Source organism: Drosophila simulans, chromosome 2L (assembly GCF_016746395.2).
Source record: "Drosophila simulans strain w501 chromosome 2L, Prin_Dsim_3.1, whole genome shotgun sequence".
NCBI classification, from domain to species: Eukaryota; Metazoa; Arthropoda; class Insecta; order Diptera; family Drosophilidae; genus Drosophila; species Drosophila simulans.
In genome coordinates, this window is record NC_052520.2 from 10,179,163 (window position 1) to 10,199,426 (window position 20,264).

Sequence of the window (20,264 nt, forward strand, 5' to 3'; positions counted from 1 at the left end):
ATATATTCGTACCGTAATGTTTTATCAAAACAATAGAGAGTATAATGTACGTTGTAAAATATACATATATTAAATCTGCATTACTTAAAATGATTCCTCGTATTACAACTACTGAGTGTATGCTAGTCCTTGGGTTCTGTGTAAAGTAAACGAATCGTACACGCGCTGCAGCTCCGTCAGACGATACTCCTCGAGGCAAACGATTCCCTGGAGCGACGGAGACAACTTCAGCGCGCACGATAGGCAGTGGACCACGTGTCGTTTCTCCTGCTCCTTGATGAACAGCACATTGAAAACCTCAACCTGCAAAAGGTGCACACATGATTTAGATTTAGTAAACAGGATTCATATCACCTATGGAAACAGTATAAATATATTAATAATACTACGCTAAATACCTCGCATTGTCCGCAGTAATGGGATGCTTCGTTCTTTCCGCGTCCATTGAAACGTATTTCCACACCTTTCGATTTGACATACTCTTGTATGTGCAATACGTTTTTCAGCGTTTGCAGCAAACACATTCTGAAAATGGGATACAATATACCTATACTATCTGCAAAAGGATCACTTTGATTTGCTAACTCACTTTATCAGCTCGAAAAGTTTGGTATCGGACACTTTGATGTTCCTTGCAAGGTTCCAACTTAAATGCACCATCGGCACAATGCTTTTGAAGGCCTGCACCTTATTCCACTCATATCGCTCGATGGCAAGAGAATACTGACGGGCCGTCAAGGGTCCAACGTTCCACGCAATGTTGTTGCACCAACCGATCGACTGAACCCAATGGACGCATCTGAAAGTAGGTTTGATTGTTAATACATCATTTTTCCTTTTATATTCAGTGCTTACCCGGCATTCACCCAAACCAAGTCACCGGGTTTCTGTATAAATCTATAAACTGGTATATTCTCCTTGTATAAATCCTCCAGGACGGGCCACCACGAGCCGTGCAGATAGCTGATGTTGTTCTTCTCGCACAGATTGTGAACTCCGCCCCAGTAGGCATCGGGGACGGCAAACCATTCACAGTCGCCAGGACCGATGTTGATGTTGATTGAGCAGAAGTTGTTGTTCTCTTGGTGGCCAGGCGTCCTACTTCCGGGCACCTTCATGTACAGCTGAACGGTGTTCATGCCCAAAATGACGTGGCCTACGTGTGATAGCATATTGGCAGCGGATATAACTCGCGCAAAAGCTGGCAGTTTTTGTAGCTCTGTTAGTTGTGGTTTCCATTTCTTTTCATCGGAGAGGTCCACGTTGGTCCCGAACCTAAAAAATTAGCAAAATAAGCATTTAATTTAAGTTCAACTAGCTCGTTATGCAGACGTAAATGGTAGTACCTCAACATTTTGCTGTTTATTTTGTGTTTTTTACGCTTGAGAACAATGTTCGAATTGGATACCGAGTCCTTTGAGTCTGAGTCCGACATTGCTTGCGAGCCGGGGAAACCTTTATCGCTTTCATCCTGCGGTAAAATAAGCTACACGATAAAGTAAACTGTATTCATGTTAAAGAGGAACCAAGCCAACGAACATTACCTTCAAGCTGTCTTGAAAACTGGATGCCTGATATTGGGCATATTTGGCTATGGTTGTGTGAGACCGATGGGAGATGCAGGCCCAGACGCGCTTACCCTGCGAAGTGTCCCAATTTTCATCGGGAGACTGGTGCACTTGGGTCCGAACCTCAACACTATGGTCCGGGTTGGCTTCCACCAACGTTTTGGTCGAAAAGAGACCGAGATCTAGCTTCAGAGCGCCCGCCAAGCCGCGTACAACGGCAATCGGATGTTTCAGGCAAAACTCCTGCAACTGGGGACTGAACGCGTTCTTCTTATTTTCTAAATGAACCGAGGGTGTGGGAGGCAGGAGTTGATCTCGCGTCAGTTTCTGCGGTGGGCAATCGGGCGGAGATGGCGGCGGCGCATTCACTTGCAAAATGGTGCAGTGCACGGGCGGTTCGTCGATCGGCAGCAGCTTCACAGCTGCCATCAACTGCTTCGAGTCCATTTGTATTTTGAACGTGGTCGAGAGGTCGGCGTTGTCACCGCCAATATAATCATGCCTCGAGTCCTCATTGTTACTGAGTGCATCGTGGCTCAAACGTTCGAGCTTGATGCTCTCATTCTGTTTATAAATATCATTCGAGATGTCGTCGAAGGTGTCAAGAACACTTTGCTCCGAACTTTTGTTGCTCTCCGGCATGGCGTTGAAGTTGCGCTGGTTTAAAGATTCCGAAATGTCTGTTTGGAATGTTAGAAAGTGATTTAATACTTTAACATATATACTATTTAAATTGGTCACTCACTTATTAGATTTTGCGCAGATGTCTGACTGTTGTTTTGTGTTACTTCTTGTTGGCCTGTGCCATCTTCCTTAATACGTTTCGAAGGTATGGGACTTTGGCTGAGTTGGCTATGCGGATAAGGTGGTGGCGGTCCCTGTTTACAAACATGGTTTAGTTGATTGCCCACTGATTGGTTTACGATTAAGGAATTCACCTGTACTGGACTTTGCTTTGTGACCTGTCTTGGTAGCATCTGCGCTGTTTGTTGTTGGCGAGAGTTCATTTCTAATGATATTGGCAGGTTCCAAGCTTCTTCGATTGAACACAGCTGGCGGCGCTTCGATGTAATACTTGGCAATGGTGCTTGACTGAGCTGGCCCTCCAGGAAAGTGATTCTCTGAGACAGGCCTTTCGACAGTCCAATTGTGTCCTTTTTCATACGTATTGCTTGTTTCTTTCGAATTAACGAAGACTTCTTCAAGCAAAACAAGTGTGTTAGGTATTTGAAATAGATACATATGCATATATACATTTACCTGGAATGATATTTGTTTGGTTGCATTTAAGTAGCAAGCATAGGCATCTCGTAATTGACCACAGCTCTCATAAAGTATACCCAGGTTGGTCCACGCGGCTTTATGGTCTTTATCCAATTGCACAGCACATATGTAGGCTTGAAGGGCATCCGTGGGTTGATTTTGTTGCTGATATAAGACGCTATAAGTGCATGTGTAGAATGAAAATAAATAAGAAAGGGGCAAAGCCAAAGCACATTCATGGTTATTTTACCCGATTGAGCACCAAGTATCAGCATTCCCCTCACTTTTTTCCACCGAATTGCGGTATGCTAGGAAAGCATCATGAACCTTATTGATGCCGGCGTAACACCTTCCTAGTAAATATAATGATTGTCCACTCTTTGGGTCAGCTTCGATTGATTTTTGTAGAAAATTTAATGCGTTCGCTTCACGTTCCTTTTTTTCGCCTAGGCATTCTACGCAATGGTACATCCATCCTTTAAGGATTCAATAAAAAGTTTAGTCTTTAGCAGCTAAAAATATAACTTTCTAGCTCACCTAATTGTCGATAAACATCTGCTTTGAGCTCCAAGGAGATGTTTTTCTCATTTAGAAGAAATTCGTAGCCATCCTTTGCCGCCTTGTGCTTGTTTTGAACTTCGTACAAATGCGCGATTTGAAATTTGACTGCAAAGTAATAATAATGAATTAAGTTGTTTTCATAAAGTTTAAGGCACGGGGTGAACGTACTGCAAAATATTTAAATTTTGAATGAATCATAGAAGTTTGGGTTCATCGTATTACTTGATGATTCAATGTATAAATATTTTTTGCATATATGTAAGATGTTTATATATTAATAACAAGATAACATTTTAAGAAAATAAGTGAAGAACTGAAAAATATTTTCACCTAAATGAAACTTATATGCAAAAATGTATAATTATTTGATAGATCTTACCCTGAAGTTCCGAAAAGGTCGAAGGATATGTATAAAGCAGCGCCAATTGTAAATGTTTAAGGGCAATATGGAACTCCCCGCAGTGTTTTAGCATAAGACCTAGACGCAAATGAACTTCATTTGCACATGTAAAATTGGGACTTAGGTATAAAAGCTCCTGAAACGATTTGATGGCCCTGGAAAAATTAGAAAATAAATAAATACTTAAATTCGTTTCTGAACTATTTCTTATAACTTGAATGTATTATTTTAATTTATTAAATTTTGTTTTATTTTTAATTTGAAATTAAATCGTTAGTAATTGTTTACAGTGAGCGGTGTTTACATAAGTGCATACATACTTATGTGCATGCAGTCACGTACACACATGCACGCGTATGTACATACATACAAATAACCATTTGAACAAACAAATTCAAGTAACATACTTAATTAAACTAGAACTCCGATGATTAGTGCACAACAGCAAACTTAAATGTTAATCTCCTAAAATGTGCCCGAAAAATGCAGGTTTTGTTTATAAATAACAATAGAACTTGCAGCCGTCGTGTCGGCAGACATGTCTGCGTGCACTCAAAAAAACGAGACAGACCGTTTCATGGCTATTTATCAGATAGAAATGCACTGAGAATCATTGATTATTTGCGCCGGACGCGGTCTGCCTAAATGTTAGCTTTCGAAATTATTGGAATTAAACAAAGAACACATTTTAACCCCGCAATTCAACTAACGACCTTAAAGGGGGGCACTCATTGCATTTTGTACACAGACACACGCACACACACGCACCGTGTACATACATACATGCATGTAACGAGAATTTATATATTTTTATAACAGCGAATTGGCAAAAACAAACAAAGGAATACAATGGAAACATCCATTTTTATTTTAAGTTCTGGCAATATTTAATCGGGTTAACTATAATTGTTGTAAGTATTAATGTTTACAGCATCCATTTGTTTTTTTTTTTTAGAACCCAGACAACTGTGAAAAGATCCAAAACTAACCAGTAAACGCACTTTTTTTATTCGAAAAAATCTCGGCAGTCTTAATTTTAATTCGTTGTGAATTGTTTACAAATATATATATACTATTAGTGGCAGTGTTGTTTCGTGTAGAATCTATTTAGTAAACAATTTAATATCAATACAATAGGGATGTGACAGGCGCGATAGCGTGATTAAATGGGAACGATATGAAATCGAAACGTATACATCGATAAGAGCTATCGATTATTAGAATAGATAAATAAATGTGATTCCACTGGTCATGCATCTACGTTTCAACAACTCATATCGAATTCGTATTAAATGGATTTTAATTATTAAATATATCTTAATTGTTCTTAATCGTGATAAAGATATTTTCTAAATAATACACATATATTTAAGCAGTTAAAATATTAAAAAGATAAATAAACTTACCATTTAAAGCACCGAAGTTTAAAATAAGCAACGCCTATTCCATACATAAATGCATGATTTGTCCAGTAATTGTTTTCTCTGAATCGTAAATACTTCTGGTACGCTGATAAAGCTACAAAAAAGAATAAGAATTCAGGATCTTTTATAATGGATTGAAGAGATATGTTATTTATGCGTCGTAAAAGCTACGCTGCAGTTTCGCAGATTCTAATGTTAAAGCTTGTCAGGCATGCGGCATTTTACAACTATGTTCCTGATTTTGGAAACAAATGTTTCACCTGACGCATTATGTAAGGTAAAAGAACCAGATATTCACGTCTTCATGAGCACAATTTCGAAATAATTGAAGTACATTAAAATAAAGGATTGTGCCATGTTCATATTCATATATATGAATTTGTGAGGACTACAAGCATCCTATAGATGTTACTGGCACAATCTACAGATTGTATCTGGACAAGTGCATCTTGATGTTTACCTTCGGTGTATTCGCCAAGAAGAAGATGCAGGTGGCCAAGTTTGCAAAGAGCGTTAACGTAGTGCTGATCCTGGGGTTTTTCTTCAATGATGGGCACCTTTTCCTTGACATCTTGCTCAAAAGGTTTGGTGTCGTCATTGTTTTGGGACGATGTGTTTTCCATATGTTCACCCGCTTGAGTTGATGGCTCAAACTTTTGTATAGCATTTTTATTATCACTGCTGTTCTTCGATTCGTGCGCCTGGCCATTTGCAATGTAGTTTTGTAAGTTTGTGATGGTCTGCTGAACGAGATTCCGTAATTCCGCATTTTTCGAATTGGACAAATCCAAAAAGCCGTAGTATCGACTGAAACGTAAATATTATTAAACAAGACTAGAGCGATTGGCATTAGTCGTACCTATCCAGCTCGCGGATCAGGCAATCATCCTCGAAAGTTAGTTGCCCCATTCTTAAACCAACTGTTTTCAAAACTACTGGACTTCAGAAGCGTGGGCAATAATACAGCGTAGTTTTTAAAATCTTTTTTATTTATATTTTTAGTTTAGAGGTGACACTAAAATATTCTTAGAGATGAGACAGGTTTCTATCGTCGACGTGTCACGCCTTTTTTGAAGTTCGTTTCTCACTATCGATTGCGCCAGCGGAACTGGAACGATTGGGAAATTGTAGTGAACTGTGACCAAATAATTTTTTATTTTGCGTTAACTGATAACACTTTATTATACAACAAATCAATACAGATGCTATTTACAATTTATGTTTTATAAATTTGATTCTTAATGCAGCACATTAGTTACTTTGCAGATTAAATATACATTTAAGTTATTGAAACTGATCTTACTACAGATCACAAAATAAATGGAAAAATTAGTTAAGAAAAATTGAAATTTATTGTGCGAGTTTTTGCTAGTAGTAAATTAAATATGAATATCCATGCACAAACTCCATTGGCCTTAGAAATGCTTGCTCCGTTTTTTAGAAATTCTTTCTCACTTTCGATGTTTTCATTAACTGCAATATAAGCAAAATTTTAGTTGATTTTTAATTAAAAGTATCTTATTTAAACAATTAATGTAATATTTGAATATCATTAATAATGAATTAACTTACAAGGCTCCTCTGTGTTTAAAAAATCTTCTGAGACGCTTTCCACGTTTATATCATCTGAAAAGAATTACTCGGTTAATAAGTATAGCAAAAGCAAAATAAGTAGATTTTAGAACTATTTAAAAAAGCAATTAGAAAGTATGAACAGTGGTTTTCATTTTCTTACCAGTTTCTGAATCCGTCAAATCTTCTACCTCAGTTTCAATGTCATCTTTAACTGAAATTAAATATTCAAATTTAAGTTATTTTAGATAATAAAACTAAATAAATTCGACTTACTGGGGTTTGCTGGGTCTGGAAAATACACCGCATCAGGCTCAACGAATTCCTCAACTGAAAAAATATTTTAAAATGTACTAATTAATTATATGTAATTTGATAACAACGAAAAATCAAATTCCTAAGGGAATTAATATTTATTTGATTTTTGATAAATGTGTTAAGATAACCCTTCTTCCCAAAAGAAAAGCGTTATAAATTTAAGACCTTAAAATTCTGGCTAAAAGTGGTTATTTTTAGCTTTATCAGAAAAATATTCTTATCAAAATGCAGTTAATCTTTCTCGGGAAAGCAGAGGAAAGTTTCTACGAAACTATTTGTTTCTCTTAATCCGCAAACGATAAACTACTTTTGACAACCAAATAAATATAGTAAATAACTTTCTGTTTACATTACCTATTTCTGCGATTTTTCTTTGACGATAAGGTAGAGATGCACTGTAGTTGTTGTTTTGAATGTCCGCAATCTCTGCATTCTGTATTATTGTATATATCCAACTTAAATATGGATTTAATTGCGTAAACCTATTTGGGCGCCGAACTTCAAGATTAGATTCCCGTTTATTTTTCGATGGCAAGCCATAGGAAATGATTCCAACTAAATTGCTTTCATGAATAACACCATAACCAGGATATATGTTTTCTCCATCCGAAATCTTCCAAATCTGTTGTAGAAATTTTATTATTTATTATCAAAATAGTTTTTCAAGTAAATATGTAAGTACTTACGTAAGATTCCACGCCAGCCTCCAATGGAGAATCGGTAAAATCATAGTCGGCGACTAAAACCCATTCAATATCGCTTCGCTCGGAAAGAGGAAGTTGCGTACTGAGTCTTAGGATCGCTATATCATTGTCCAACGATGAGAAATTAAACTGCGGATAGATGTCTATGCCACCAACGAGGTATATCAACTCGATCAAATCTTCGCCTTTAAAGGATACCGCCAACTCATCAGCTTTTAACAATTCTCTTCCATTTACGAAATCGCTATCACTCAATAAACACGATGCTGAAGTCAAAACCAGGCGACTCTGAATGACATTTCCATAGCAGTGGCCGTCGATCAAATCTCCTAGGGAATTCCTTTTGCGCACAAGGACTTGGTACGAAGGACGAAAGTACTCATTTTGCACGAACGGAAAAAAGCACAAGATAATCAGAGCTAACGAAATCATAGTATCTTTGGCTACGCAGGCGGGAGAACCTTGACTGAAACCGTGAGGTTTCCTTATACGTTTAAGATAGTAAGCAACCTCGGATGCACAGATGCCGAGATATAGCTTATCTTTTTATATAATTTGCTTAAGTACAGCGGAACCCGCATTCTTGGGTCTTAATTCGGCTGCGATAATTCAGCATAAACAGGTGTGCGAAATAACACTTTTTTTTATATTAAGTGTAACTGAGGAAGTAGTCAAAACATTACGCTCATTATGTGATAACAATTAGCACTAAGATTCCCAAATTTTTAGTATCTTATATCGCATGTTTTTACAGTTTCACTGTTGTTTGTCTGGCTTCATAAAATGAATGAAAAATTCAAGAGGGCAGCTCACTAAGCACGGAAAATCGTTAACAGGGTGATCCGATTTGTAAGCAAAATATTTTAAATAATTAAAAAACGGTAATAATAAATATTGTGTGTGCCTAGGCAACCGATTTAAAACCATTCTCCCAACTCGTTTACTTAGCTTTAGATTATTTTTGTTAATTGTTTTAATGGAAGATATAAGAACAATTAATATAAGCAGTAATATTTATTTTCTTGTTTACGCAAGCTTAGACTGCAATTTGTTTGCATGCAAACGCAGCCGACAGTGCAGAAAGCCCATTATTTATGTTTTCAAATGAACTGCCGCAGAAATGTATAAGAGGCAAATTTTATAAAAAATAAGTGAAAAGAGTTGTCTGTTCCGACTGGTATGTACCCAGTGATTCGTGAGTTCAAAGTAGTTCTAGATCAGCTCAATTTGGCTAATCTTTATGAAGAAACAGCAAGTAAACAATTGCAGTAATCTGGTTTACTAAAGAACCTTTCGAAAACAGTTTTGAAAGAAAATAAAACGTTTTTCTCCTTCGATATTACAATACCTCAACAATCGAATTAAATAAAAATTAATTAATGCTCAATAGGTTGGCTAGTGCCGCAGTTAACAAATATAAATCTGCAATATTTTATGACACTTGTATATAAAAGACTTATCTACTCCTCAAATTACATCTGTGGCGACATTTCTCGTAAAAATTATATACATAAACAGGGGAATATTTACACGATCGCTTCTGATGGTTTGCAACAGTGCTCTTTAAATAACAAAAGGTTCAAATTTTATTAACTTGAATATCGAGTACAATAAATCGTTTAATTTAAATGAAACCCCTTTTCCTTGGTTGCTGTTAACAAGCGCTCCTTCATGATCTCTTCGGTTGGGTAGTCGGGAAGCTTTAAGTAGTGAACGCACGTGTTCACGGATGGATAGCTTCCAACGCCAGCATCTACCTTTCGGACAACTGTCAGTCGGGGATGAAGATTGGCCAGTCCGCCTGGTGGCAGGCTGCTGCAACCGGTTGTGAACTGGAGGAACGCCTTCCTCTCGTCTCCCGACATGCTCAACAAAACGTTAACAAAGCGTTGGAATCCGGGACTGAAATTAAGATCAATTAATTAATTGTAATAATTTGAAACACATCTGTATTATATTGTAAGCTTACCTGTCTTTGTTGTAACCAAGTTTTGGTTCAGTGTATGAAATAATGTCTTCTCGGCTCCAATGGGGGAACTGCTCGCCACAAATCATCATTCGCGCCTCTGAGGGAGTAAACGCGGCCAACTTTTTCAAAGGGAACACTTCGTTGAACCCATCACTGAAGGCCTTCATTTGCTGAGCGATTCCGTCCTGCAGGATGAAGTTCATCAGCAGTTCGCAGTACGCTTCCAAGTTGTCGATGGTGACGTTCACTGACGATCCATTGGGCAGCAGTTCGGCCTGGGTGTAACCATAGATCGAGGAACTCGGCAGATACGTGAACGTAAGGGCCAGGTCTTCCAAAGATACCTCCAAGCCATTTTGGGTTTGCAGCTTAAGCTCGTTGATAAGCTCATGTTTCTTCTCCGCGCTTATAGTATCGTCAAACTCGATTGATTGCTTTCGCAACAATAGGTTTTGCATTTCCTGTAGGAATTGATAACGAGTGGGATCGATTTCTTTCAAGTTCTCCAATGACAGAATACCCCCGAATGCATTCGACTTGTTGGAATCAGTTCGCAGCATTTTGGTACAGGTTTCTACTATATCAGATTCTTCTGATACGACTGAAAGGTCGCCATTTCGTCTATCCGAAATGACTTTCTGGAGATTACGTGATAAAACTTTGTTGTGACAAAGCAGCTGTAGGAAAGATGTCGATAAGGGTATGTCCACCAGGCGCATATCCTGCAAAACCTTTGCCACAAAAACGCCAAAGAACCAGAAATATTTGAGCACATTCTCACATATCTCCGAATTCTGCGGCAATGGAGCTGGGAATATGCCGTGCTCCCTGCGATTTACGTAATACCCAACTGGTTTTGAGTTTCCTTCCGCACTCTGGGGCGAGTTTTCCATGTCCTCGCCCAAGTCATCGTCACACAGCCACATACAAAGGTCGGAACGCTGGATTTCAGCGGCCACCAAGGCGTAGAACTCCAAGGTTGGTCCCAAACCAGTTCCTTCCTCATCCAAAAACTCCACCTCCAGCACGGACTTTCGATTGCAGTGAGTCTTCATCACCTGCATGGCCCACATGAGCAGGTCCTCGTTTCGCGGCACTTTAACGCGTTCGTGCTTTAGACGCCCGATGCGGAATTCGTGATCATCCCGGCGCGGACTCATGATGGGTATCCTCTGCCGTTCCACGGTGACATCTCGCTGCGACTGCAGGCATACTATGCTGCGCGATGCTCCGAACGATGTGCAGTTGAAGTACAACTGCCTGGTCTCAAACGGAAACAGAAAGGGGCAGGATTGGTTTAGGTTCTCGCACCAATTAGGCAGCGCGTTGCTGGCTAGCACCAATGGATCCTGAATTTGCTGCTGCAGTTTGTTGGTTATTTTCTTGCTGATGAAGAGATCTTCGGACAACACCGATACACCGTGCTCCTTGACATCCGAATCGATTTCGGACTGATTGAGACCATTGATTTGAGTGAGCAGCTCGAGTACATCGTCCACGGAGCACAGGTTATTATCGGCCACGTTGAAACCGATGTGCATGGGCGAGTTGGGGGACAAAGTGGATGCACCACTCTTGGAGGACACATCGGGCGTTTGCGGGAACTCCTCCGACTCCAAGCAGGTGCTCTCCTGGGCCTCTGGTGATACCTCACGGTACACGATGGTGTATGTGGGTTCCCATATCTTTCGGAACTTGTCCAGCTTGTTCAACTGACTGCACTGAAGTAATTCCTGTACCGCTCTGAATATGGTCCAGTCGGTGTTGCTTAGGTCGATTTCCACTTCGGGTATACCACCGATTCCGGGACCACGCAATTTAAGGCCCAGCAAGGGCTGTTCGATAGTCTCAGGTCCACTCTGCTGGGGTTTCGGTAGCTCGGCGCCAAGAGGGGATATTTCCAAATCAGAAGTTTGATTGACGTTGGTGCGACCCGGGCGTGGATCGAATGCCGGTATCAACGCGGAGAACTGCCTCTTTAGTACAAACTCATCGTCCCAGGACTTGCGCTTGGTCACACCCACCAATCGGTTCTCCATCGCCTCATCATCCATAAAGGTAAGCAAGTTGCGTGAGACCATCACCTGCAGCAGTGTGTTTCCAACCTCTTCGTACTCGTCCTCATTCTCCTCTTCATCGTTGTCCTCATCCATGTCGTCCTCATCGTCCAAGTCACCCAACAACGCCGGCGCTCTGCAGCTCTCCAAGAAGTCCTCCAACGATACTTGTTCACTGTCACTCGATGTGGATGTTAGACTCATGGTTAGGGTATGATTAATCGTGGATGCCGATTGCTGTCCCGCAGAGGTATTTGAAGGGTTCGACGGAGCTATGTTTTCGCTATTATTCGACGACAGACTTGGGTAACTTTGGGCGGTGCTAAGCAGTCCAGAGTGAAAATTGCTTGACAATGCCAACTTAACTAAACTGGTTACCGAGTGGCCAAGGAATGAGCCTGAAGCGTTCTGATCGCCGTGCTCGTTCACATTGGCTTCCGCATTCATGATCTGATTATCCTGTATATTGGTACCTTGGGAGGTACGGCGACGAGCAATTGCGGCAAATGTCTCCAGCAAACCGGTGTGGGTAGCCACTTCGGAAGTCGATGGAACTTCCGAAGCCGACGTTGTTGTCAGATTAGGAACACTGATGCTCATCTGGCTGGGAACCGAAACGTTTTCGTTTGAAATCGGCTGTTCCTTCATGTCCACAATGGATAACACAGCATTTGGTTGCTGAGCTGGTTTCAATGTTACACTGGGCTTCTTTGAACTCTTAGTGGGGAACTCTTCGGATGTAACTATAATTTGCTTTTGATTGGCATTATCTGGATTTATAAGAGCCTGGGCCTTCGGCGTCTTCTTACCGCCAACTGGCACATTTGTGCAGGGCACTGGGAAAGTGTCCGTGGAAAGAATGTTATTGGACATGTTCCGAATCATGTCGACGCCATCACGCATTTTGTCGATCATTTCGAGGGCTTCGGTTGAAAGTTGTGTGACCGGTGGACAGCCAGCAATGTTCGAGGTTCGGAGATTCGCGAGCAGGTCCTTGGATATCTTATTCACCGAGTTGTTGGCGTTCATCTTGTTGTTTTCCTCAATGTTGGATATGTTTTTGATATCATTCTCTCGCGGCGACGAACTCTGCACATCCGGATGGCTGGAGCTTTGACTCGCAGTAACGCTCTCAGCGGGTTTGTAGGTTGGCGTTAGGACGCTGCATATATTCTCTTTGGACAATTCAGTTAGTGATAGGTTCTCCGAAATGGTGGCTAGGTCGGAAACAATGCTCGAGTTAATTGCCGGCATCGAGTTGTTGATGGCAGACAAGTCCGATATGTGCTCCAACTCTCGGCTCAATGGCGAGGGTCCGCTTATGTTATCCTTATGCATTTGATTGGTGCCAGACTCCTTGTGCTTGGCCCGAGCTTCCCTGGAGGAAGATGTGTTCATAGCAAGTTGGTTTGATATAATCTGTGTCTTGGCCGAAGCAAATACGTTCTCTGCAATCGTCTCCACAGCCTGCTTCCAGGCCAAGTTGTCAGCCGAAACAGTTTGATTGGACGCACCCTCGGTGTTTTGATTCTTCTCGGTGGCTTCGGGCAGGGATGGAGTGGAGCTCGATTTGCGTGAGGTGAGTGTGTTTCCCTTCTCACTTGATTTAGCAGCTGTGCTCGCACTGCTCATCGACTGATTTCCGTCGAAGGCGGATAGATACTCGCCATCAGCCAACTTCAAATCGTATTTTCCTTCGGCTCCCATGCGATAGGAGTTACGTACGCCATGGTCCCACTTCACATCGATCCAGCCGTTGTGTATTTCGCCGGTTATTGTGCCCTCGGCACATCCGTCCTGTTCCTCCCAGCGCCAATCGACGCCACGGATCACTCGTGCACCGGTGGTCATGTGCTTTAGCTGTGCCCTTATCTGCCGCCTCTCGCGCCTTGTTTTTGCCTCAGCTTCCTTGACACTCTTTCCGATATCGTCGGCAACGCCCACGACGCGACCATAGATTTCGAAGCCACTCAAGCTCAAATAATGGGTCTGGCCAGACGCATTGCGTCCATTTTGCTGGATTCTAATGTGGCGATACCTTACGGAATCATCAGTTGCACAAGTAATAGGCCAAGTGGCTGTGCTGCCAGGCTCCACAAGACTCTTGTCGTCCACATGTGTGCTGAGGGTGGTCCAAGTCGAGCCATCCTTTGATCCCTGAAGTAGCCAGTTTCTCAAAGCCGATCTTCCATAGCCGCGGGCATGACGCAGCGTGTAAGCAGTGGGAATTATATAGACACCCAAGTCGATGGCGAACCAAGCCTTCTTGTTGTCCTTGGTGTGACAATTGAGTGAGATGCTATCGCGTGATAGAATATCCTCCAGTTTGCCATAGGGCAAGGTCTTGCCCTCCGAGCTCGTCACTTGCACCAGGCCATATTGTGCTGGGTTAACCCAATCGCAGGTCTTTGCATTGGAGCCAATGTAGAACAGCAAGCCTTCCTCGTCGAAATCAAAGGAGTGCGCAAACACGGTACCGGTCCTATGCTCCCGAATTTTCTTCAAATAAAAGTATGTTGAGCGGTCGAGGTCGTACCATTGTTTGGCCACCATTTTCAGTAGATATTTAGAAAGTTGTCCAATCGTTGCCAATGGTTCCATTTTAAGTGTGCGTCCCGATCGATCGAATAAAGTGCTTTCGCACTCTGCACGCTCCAAACGGAAACGAAGTCTTTTCTGCAGAATTTGCAAACTATATCCAGTGCATGGAGAATCGTACAAATAGACTGGCAGCTTCTCGGTGCTTTCCAAAACCGACACAAGTTTTTGAATTAAGATACTTGCAGTACTTTTAGTTCTTGGTTTGTTCGTTGCAGACTCAACGTTGTCCTCCAGTATACATTTCTTGAATACAGCGACTCGTTGCTTTTGCATTTTGTTTCGCTTGCAGCGAGGTGAATTAGTTTCCCAATGATTGACCGACAGAACGGCTACCAAAGCTTGTACCAATCCCGACGAATGCATTTCATAGGCGCTTACAACGCCGTCTTCGTGTATCAGTTGAGATAGCTTCATTAGGGCGTCCGAAAGTGTGGTCTCCCAGTTTCCATTTGGTGCCATGTGCTGTTCCTCAAAGGATAGCTCAATTTGCTTCACGATATCCGTAAGTATGGCTACGGCGCCCCGAGGAATTATTTGCGCAGACTTGAAGTACTTGTTATAAATTTCTCGCGATAGGTTTCGAGCCTGGAACTTTTGACCCTCTGTCTTTGACTTGTTGCGCTTCTTTTTGGCTGTTGACCAACCGGATGCGAAATCAGGACCCAGGACAGTTTCTGCCGAGAAGGTATGCTTCGTTCCACGATTGCTTTCAAAAATAAAACCGGGCAAATCGTCCTGCAGAACGGTAACTTGATGGCCTTCGGTGTTGTGAATTTGTAGCTGGTTTGTTTTCTGCGACTGTAGAACCCAGTTGCCAACCACTAGGCGCAGAGCACTCGCTGTGGGCAAAATGGGCTGAGATACAACTCCAGCAATCACGCAGGAACGAGCCCGCATCAGTTTCTCAAGAAACTCGCCCCGATTTTCTAAAATTTAATTCATGTTTTATCTAGCAATTTAAGGTATTTGAGTAAAACTTACCAGAACTATCATTTCCGTTCTCCGGACTTCCACTGGAGTACATCGTTGCCAGTTTGCCATCTATTATGAAGCGGAACCATCCGTTTGAGCCATTGGAAAGCTCAAGGGCCACAGAATCTGACCAGACGTACAAACAATCCCGGCCCCTGCAAATGCTCCACTCGCGCCAGTGATAGGGCTTCCCTTGCAATATCTCCTTTGCGTCTTCCATAGGATCATCTAAATTGGATGGCGATAAGCATTGGTTTCATATCAAATGAATTGAATATACCTGATGTTGGCCTTGGAGCGACTACGACACTGGTCGAAGATCTTTGCGCTGCGGCTGGTTCCTCTACGGTCCCTGGTAATTGCACATACAGTTCCTCCGCATCCGTGTCCATCAGGGCTTGGACCTTTGCAAACACTCCTAGCCTTGCAAAATGGTCGAGGAATTCCTCCTGTGTCTTACACATAATTTCCTCAATAATGTTTAAAACTATTAAATGACCGTCATCGTCATCCTGCAATAACGTTAAAGATTGTAATTAGATTGAAGTGATGATTATTGTCTATTATATATACCTCGTTATCTAGGACACTGGCGATCACCTCAATTAGTAGGTTCCCACCATTTTGACCCGATGTCGACGCTGCATCTTCGCTAAAACTGGTTTCACTGAGACTTTGGAGCACCGTTGGGTACGCGTACTGAACTATCTTCTTGATCAGGGCCAAACTGGCCCGCCGGACGCTGCCCAGCATCGAACCCAGGAAGGTTCTACAGAATATGGGCAGAAGGACCTTTAGGTAAACGGGCGCCATTTCTGGATCACCTCGGGGCTCCATTAGTGTGTACTTTTTGCCATCTTTGTTCAGAAGCGAATGATCTGGAGACATCCACTCGCCGGGCGACTGCAAAATTGCCGCCACCTCTCGATGTCCATCGTCCAATCTTTCGCGCGCCTTATCCAATGGCGTTTTGCCATCTTCATCTCGCAAATCCGGATAGGCTCCGAATTTCAAAAGGATTTTCGCAATAGCCGGGCGACCAAAACAAGCGGCATAGTGTAGGGACGAACTTCGTTGACCCTTGTTGACATCGGCTCCCTTCTCACACAAATATTCTACCATTTCCAAGGTACCGAAAGCCGATGCCCAATTGAGAAGTGTTTGGCCCACATCGTCCATACAATTGACGTCAATGCCGCCCGATTCGATGGCCTCACGAAGGGCTTCCGAATCCTTCGATCGTATGCAATCAATGAGCTGGCGATGCGTGCGATCGGTGTTGGTGTTATTACGCCTTGGTCGTGGCGCCAACTGTCCCTGATTGGGGTTGTTACTTCCTCGGTTTAAAGCTTGGCGACCCTCGAACAATAGTAACAGCAAGAGATCCGCGAAACGCATGCAATCCAGCACGCATCGCTCATCGCCCTGCAGAGCTCTTTCGAGGGCATCAGCCAACTGGGATCGCAAAATGTCATGGGTAATCGAGGGCGATCCGCGACAAAGTGTGGACAACAAGGAAATCGTTGTTGATATCGATTGCGGCGAGGCGGCGGCATCAGATGACTTAACCTTGGTGCTGTTGGATATGGTTGCAGTTCCCGCAACGTTTTCATTAATGGCATCCGAGTTTGTGGTTGCAGCGGGTTGGCTAGAGCTGGTTGGCTGGGTTCCAGCCGCTGTTAGCGAAGAGTGCGTGTTTCCTCCGACACTTTTGAGGCGCTTCAACAACTCGGTTGTCAGGCCGTACTCAGCCAACGGTGCTGGGTCCACCCACTTTCGTGTGAATCGGTCTGCCACAGAGGCAAAGCACTTGAGAGCTCCATCGGATACCATGGGGTCCTCGTGTTGCAGCAGAGTGCTCAGACTCTCGACGCAGTTTTGTATGCATGGTGTGTTGGGTTCCACCTTGGTGCAGAGCCTGGATACCACCGACATGGAGGAGTGTAAGGTGTCCTTGTGAACCTGCGAGCCACAGTCCCGAATGAAGGACAGTACGCAGTTGAGGCCACCGCCCTCGAAGACGGCGCCCGCTTCCCGGGTGCAAATCAGCTCGAGCACTTTGATACATTGCTCGGCAAGATCGCGAGATGTGCGCGATGATAGATCGGCAACCACTAGATGATTGCATATGGCTTTGATGGCGCCATCAATGGAAACGATACGCCTGGTGCATTCAGCCGAAACATCCAGGTAATAGGTGATGGCTCGCGCAGTGACCTCGAGTACATTTTCAGGTGCAAGTTCGTCCAGGAATATCTTACACAGCGCCGGTAAAAAAGTTCGAGGAGGACAGCTGATGTTGGGGACGGATAGATTATATTAGTGATCAAAGGGTAAATCTTCTATCGCGGTCAATAATACCTTTCGAAGCAACGATCTACATTATCGGACATTAGGAGCAGCATACACAGCTGCTCCAGTGCGATCAGTTGCATATCCCGCTCATCTCCTTGTCCCATGGACAACCATTCCAGCAGCGTCTCGGGGTCGACATCGCCCATCTGTAAGGAAAACAACAACAAAATTTTGAATATTGACTTTAAAGCTGACTTTATTATATATGTAATGTATTGACAGCTGAGTCACAAATCAACAAAGGAAGACGTGGAGCCTTCAAATGGATGTCTTATGTGTATTCCAACTAAAAAAGAATAGATACTTAATATATGAACTTGAAAGACAGACAGTGCAGAATATATATATATAAAAAAATATACAATATTCCGGACAGTTCTTTCAAATTTTGGATGATCTGAACTGAATAGAACTAAATATTTACGACCAATTTAAATCTAAACAATTGCACAACAATTGAGTTTAGGCACCTGAAGATCCAACTTTTGTTAATTGAAGTCATAGAACACCATACAAATTAGGGACAATTCTTCTAGTTTGTAAAAAAAAACGTAAATCTTTGGGACTTATATTTATTTATATTTAAACTTTAGCTGCTTGCGTTTTATTTTGTTTTTTTACTGAGCTAATTTCTCAGCAGAGCACGTAATTATTTAATGTAGACAGCAGAATTGATAACATTTACTTTTGTAATCAATTAGAAAACGTCATTCTTGTTGGACATGACTTTTTGTTTTTTAAATTATTTAATGCTTTACTTAACAAAAATTATTTAATATATAGGTATGTATATTTTTTTTAACTTACCGCAAATCGAAATTTGATTTATGCTTCTATACCAAAACTGAAAAAGAAAAGAATTATATATACATTAACAATAATATTCTAATGACTCACGGCATTCGTATAAATTATTTAATAACATACGAGAAATATATTAAAAAGGTTCTGGACTGAAATAATTTTGTCTAGTTGATAGGACAACTTTGGGTTGCTAGGCGATTTTCAATTGGCAAACAAAGATAATATTACAATTTTAAATAAATAAACAAAAATTGAGCCAGAAAGTCGTTCCTTATGGGAATCGTTGCTTAGAAGTGTGTACGTATTTCATCATTCTTATAAAGACTTATTGGCAATATTGGATTAGCCAATTGGATAAGAAATCATTCCTTTTTGGGCAACCCGAATTGCCAAATGCACACATGGCGAACAAAGAGATAGTTGGAGGGAAATTGCGTTGTGCCATCTTAACTCACTAAAATTTCACCGCGATGACTCGAAGTTCGTCAAGTGATGTTATAATATATGTATGCACATATGTACGCTTGTACGTATGCGAATTGTTTTCACACAAGATAACGGTAAGTGCTAAAAACTGTTTTGAAAATCAACAACATAAGCATATGTACATCGATATGTACCGATATCCAAGTACACATACATATGCACGTATATAATCACTTTTTCAATTACACTTGATACATTTTCTTGCACATGATAATAACCGATGGGTGTCTCGTTGTACGTTTTGGAATTACACTAAAGGTAATTCCATTTTTATGTGGCGAAAGAATTTCAGGAATCGTGTAAAGAATGATGACACTACGTTTTTTTCTCCTTCAACGAATTACCAGTTGTGTATGTATAATTTAAAGACCTTTCTTTTCTGATAGTCCAACAATGGAGTTACATAAAAACGCAGTTGTAATATCCATTGTCTTTGACCAGGTATGTACACTAGTCACAATACATATGTGGACCACACGAAAACATGTGCACACGTAATGTAATTGTCCATTATTTATTAACATTAAGTGTCGTGTCTCTGCTCACACACATACATCCATATGCAAAAGAAAAATACACAAATCTTGAGAAAATTCTTTTTGAATTGAGATGATCTACCTTTTTTGCATTATATTGAATATTTTGCTAGGGCTTGCACTCTTTTTTAAAGCTGCTTATTAAAGCTTTTTTACAATTACTCAATACACAACACTATTTTTATTCACACAAATATCCAGCAGCACAGCTCGAAAATTGATTATGGAGATTACATGTGGACGATACATTTAACAATCCATCGATTACCGATAACAATCGTGACCAAGAAATAGGGGCATTCGCACTTGATAATAAAGCGTTTCTGTATTTTAAACGTTTTTAATCTGTGGCCCACAATCGTTTGATGTTTTTTTCTTCAATTAGCGATAATGGTTATTCTGAAAATATTGTTTATAATTCCAATAATATAATGTCTGGATATTGACTTCCAGATCCCACATTAAAATGATTATTATTTTTATGAATCTCAGACCAAGTTTTGCCGCAATTTTTTAGAAAAATTTTCTACCAAGTTAGTATGCTTCTAGTTAGTATACTTAGTAAAGTATACTTCTATTTTTTATTTGCTGACAACAATTTTAGGTTAGCAAATTTAAGAATTCTCTTTATTCAACGAGTTCCTAAAGATAAAAGGAAAGTCTTTATTCTGCTT

At 41.4% G+C, this 20,264-nt stretch overlaps 3 protein-coding genes across 9 annotated transcripts; all 3 read right to left on the reverse strand.

Annotated features, from left to right (window-relative positions):
- Nucleotides 1-47: 47 nt before the first annotated feature.
- Nucleotides 48-6,281, reverse strand: LOC6731773 (lysine-specific demethylase 6A). 7 transcript variants are annotated; one of them, XM_016178494.3, is made up of 15 exons: nucleotides 6,076-6,281; nucleotides 5,677-6,023; nucleotides 5,199-5,310; nucleotides 3,772-3,947; nucleotides 3,369-3,497; nucleotides 3,082-3,307; nucleotides 2,829-3,009; nucleotides 2,507-2,764; nucleotides 2,314-2,446; nucleotides 1,545-2,248; nucleotides 1,347-1,471; nucleotides 856-1,275; nucleotides 590-799; nucleotides 399-525; nucleotides 48-303 (listed from the first exon to the last, which is right to left on the reverse strand). In XM_016178494.3, exons 1-15 carry the CDS (start codon nucleotides 6,123-6,125, stop codon nucleotides 109-111), a joined length of 3,393 nt encoding a protein of 1,130 aa, XP_016024457.1. In that variant the 5' UTR covers nucleotides 6,126-6,281; the 3' UTR covers nucleotides 48-108. The 7 variants fall into 7 exon arrangements, with proteins under 7 accessions (XP_016024457.1, XP_016024459.1, XP_016024458.1 ...); XM_016178496.3 differs by having other exon boundaries at nucleotides 1,347-1,486; XM_016178495.3 differs by having other exon boundaries at nucleotides 2,507-2,767.
- A 91-nt stretch (nucleotides 6,282-6,372) lies between these two features.
- Nucleotides 6,373-8,309, reverse strand: LOC6731774. Its single transcript, XM_016178492.3, has 6 exons — nucleotides 7,793-8,309; nucleotides 7,461-7,728; nucleotides 7,065-7,118; nucleotides 6,952-7,002; nucleotides 6,789-6,842; nucleotides 6,373-6,689 (listed from the first exon to the last, which is right to left on the reverse strand). The coding sequence occupies exons 1-6, from the start codon at nucleotides 8,240-8,242 to the stop codon at nucleotides 6,550-6,552; spliced, it is 1,017 nt and encodes a 338-aa protein (XP_016024463.1). The 5' UTR covers nucleotides 8,243-8,309; the 3' UTR covers nucleotides 6,373-6,549.
- Nucleotides 8,310-9,372: 1,063 nt separating this feature from the next.
- On the reverse strand, nucleotides 9,373-19,842 carry LOC6731770 (E3 ubiquitin-protein ligase Ufd4). Its single transcript, XM_039298400.2, has 8 exons — nucleotides 19,673-19,842; nucleotides 18,572-18,608; nucleotides 17,771-17,910; nucleotides 15,983-17,702; nucleotides 15,690-15,921; nucleotides 15,419-15,637; nucleotides 9,780-15,363; nucleotides 9,373-9,712 (listed from the first exon to the last, which is right to left on the reverse strand). The coding sequence occupies exons 3-8, from the start codon at nucleotides 17,908-17,910 to the stop codon at nucleotides 9,430-9,432; spliced, it is 8,178 nt and encodes a 2,725-aa protein (XP_039154334.1). The 5' UTR covers nucleotides 18,572-18,608; nucleotides 19,673-19,842; the 3' UTR covers nucleotides 9,373-9,429.
- Between the last annotated feature and the right edge of the window lie 422 nt (nucleotides 19,843-20,264).

Bases quoted from the DNA above. Each gene is read 5' to 3' on its own strand.
- LOC6731773 (XM_002078872.4), bottom strand. From the start codon at position 6,125: ATGGGGCAACTAACTTTCGAGGATGATTGCCTGATCCGCGAGCTGGAT. The intron at 6,024-6,075 runs GTACGACTAATG...TTTACGTTTCAG, and splicing joins CTGATCCGCGAGCTGGATAG to TCGATACTACGGCTTTTTGG. The intron at 800-855 runs GTAAGCACTGAA...ACCTACTTTCAG, and splicing joins TTGGTTTGGGTGAATGCCGG to ATGCGTCCATTGGGTTCAGT.
- LOC6731774 (XM_016178492.3), bottom strand. From the start codon at position 8,242: ATGATTTCGTTAGCTCTGATTATCTTGTGCTTTTTTCCGTTCGTGCAA. The intron at 7,729-7,792 runs GTAAGTACTTAC...TTTCTACAACAG, and splicing joins AGGCTGGCGTGGAATCTTAC to ATTTGGAAGATTTCGGATGG. The intron at 7,119-7,460 runs GTAATGTAAACA...ATATTTTTTCAG, and splicing joins AAGAAAAATCGCAGAAATAG to TTGAGGAATTCGTTGAGCCT.
- LOC6731770 (XM_039298400.2), bottom strand. From the start codon at position 17,910: ATGGGCGATGTCGACCCCGAGACGCTGCTGGAATGGTTGTCCATGGGA. The intron at 17,703-17,770 runs GTATTATTGACC...CCCCAACATCAG, and splicing joins GTAGATCGTTGCTTCGAAAG to CTGTCCTCCTCGAACTTTTT. The intron at 15,922-15,982 runs GTATATATAATA...ACGTTATTGCAG, and splicing joins CCAGTGTCCTAGATAACGAG to GATGACGATGACGGTCATTT.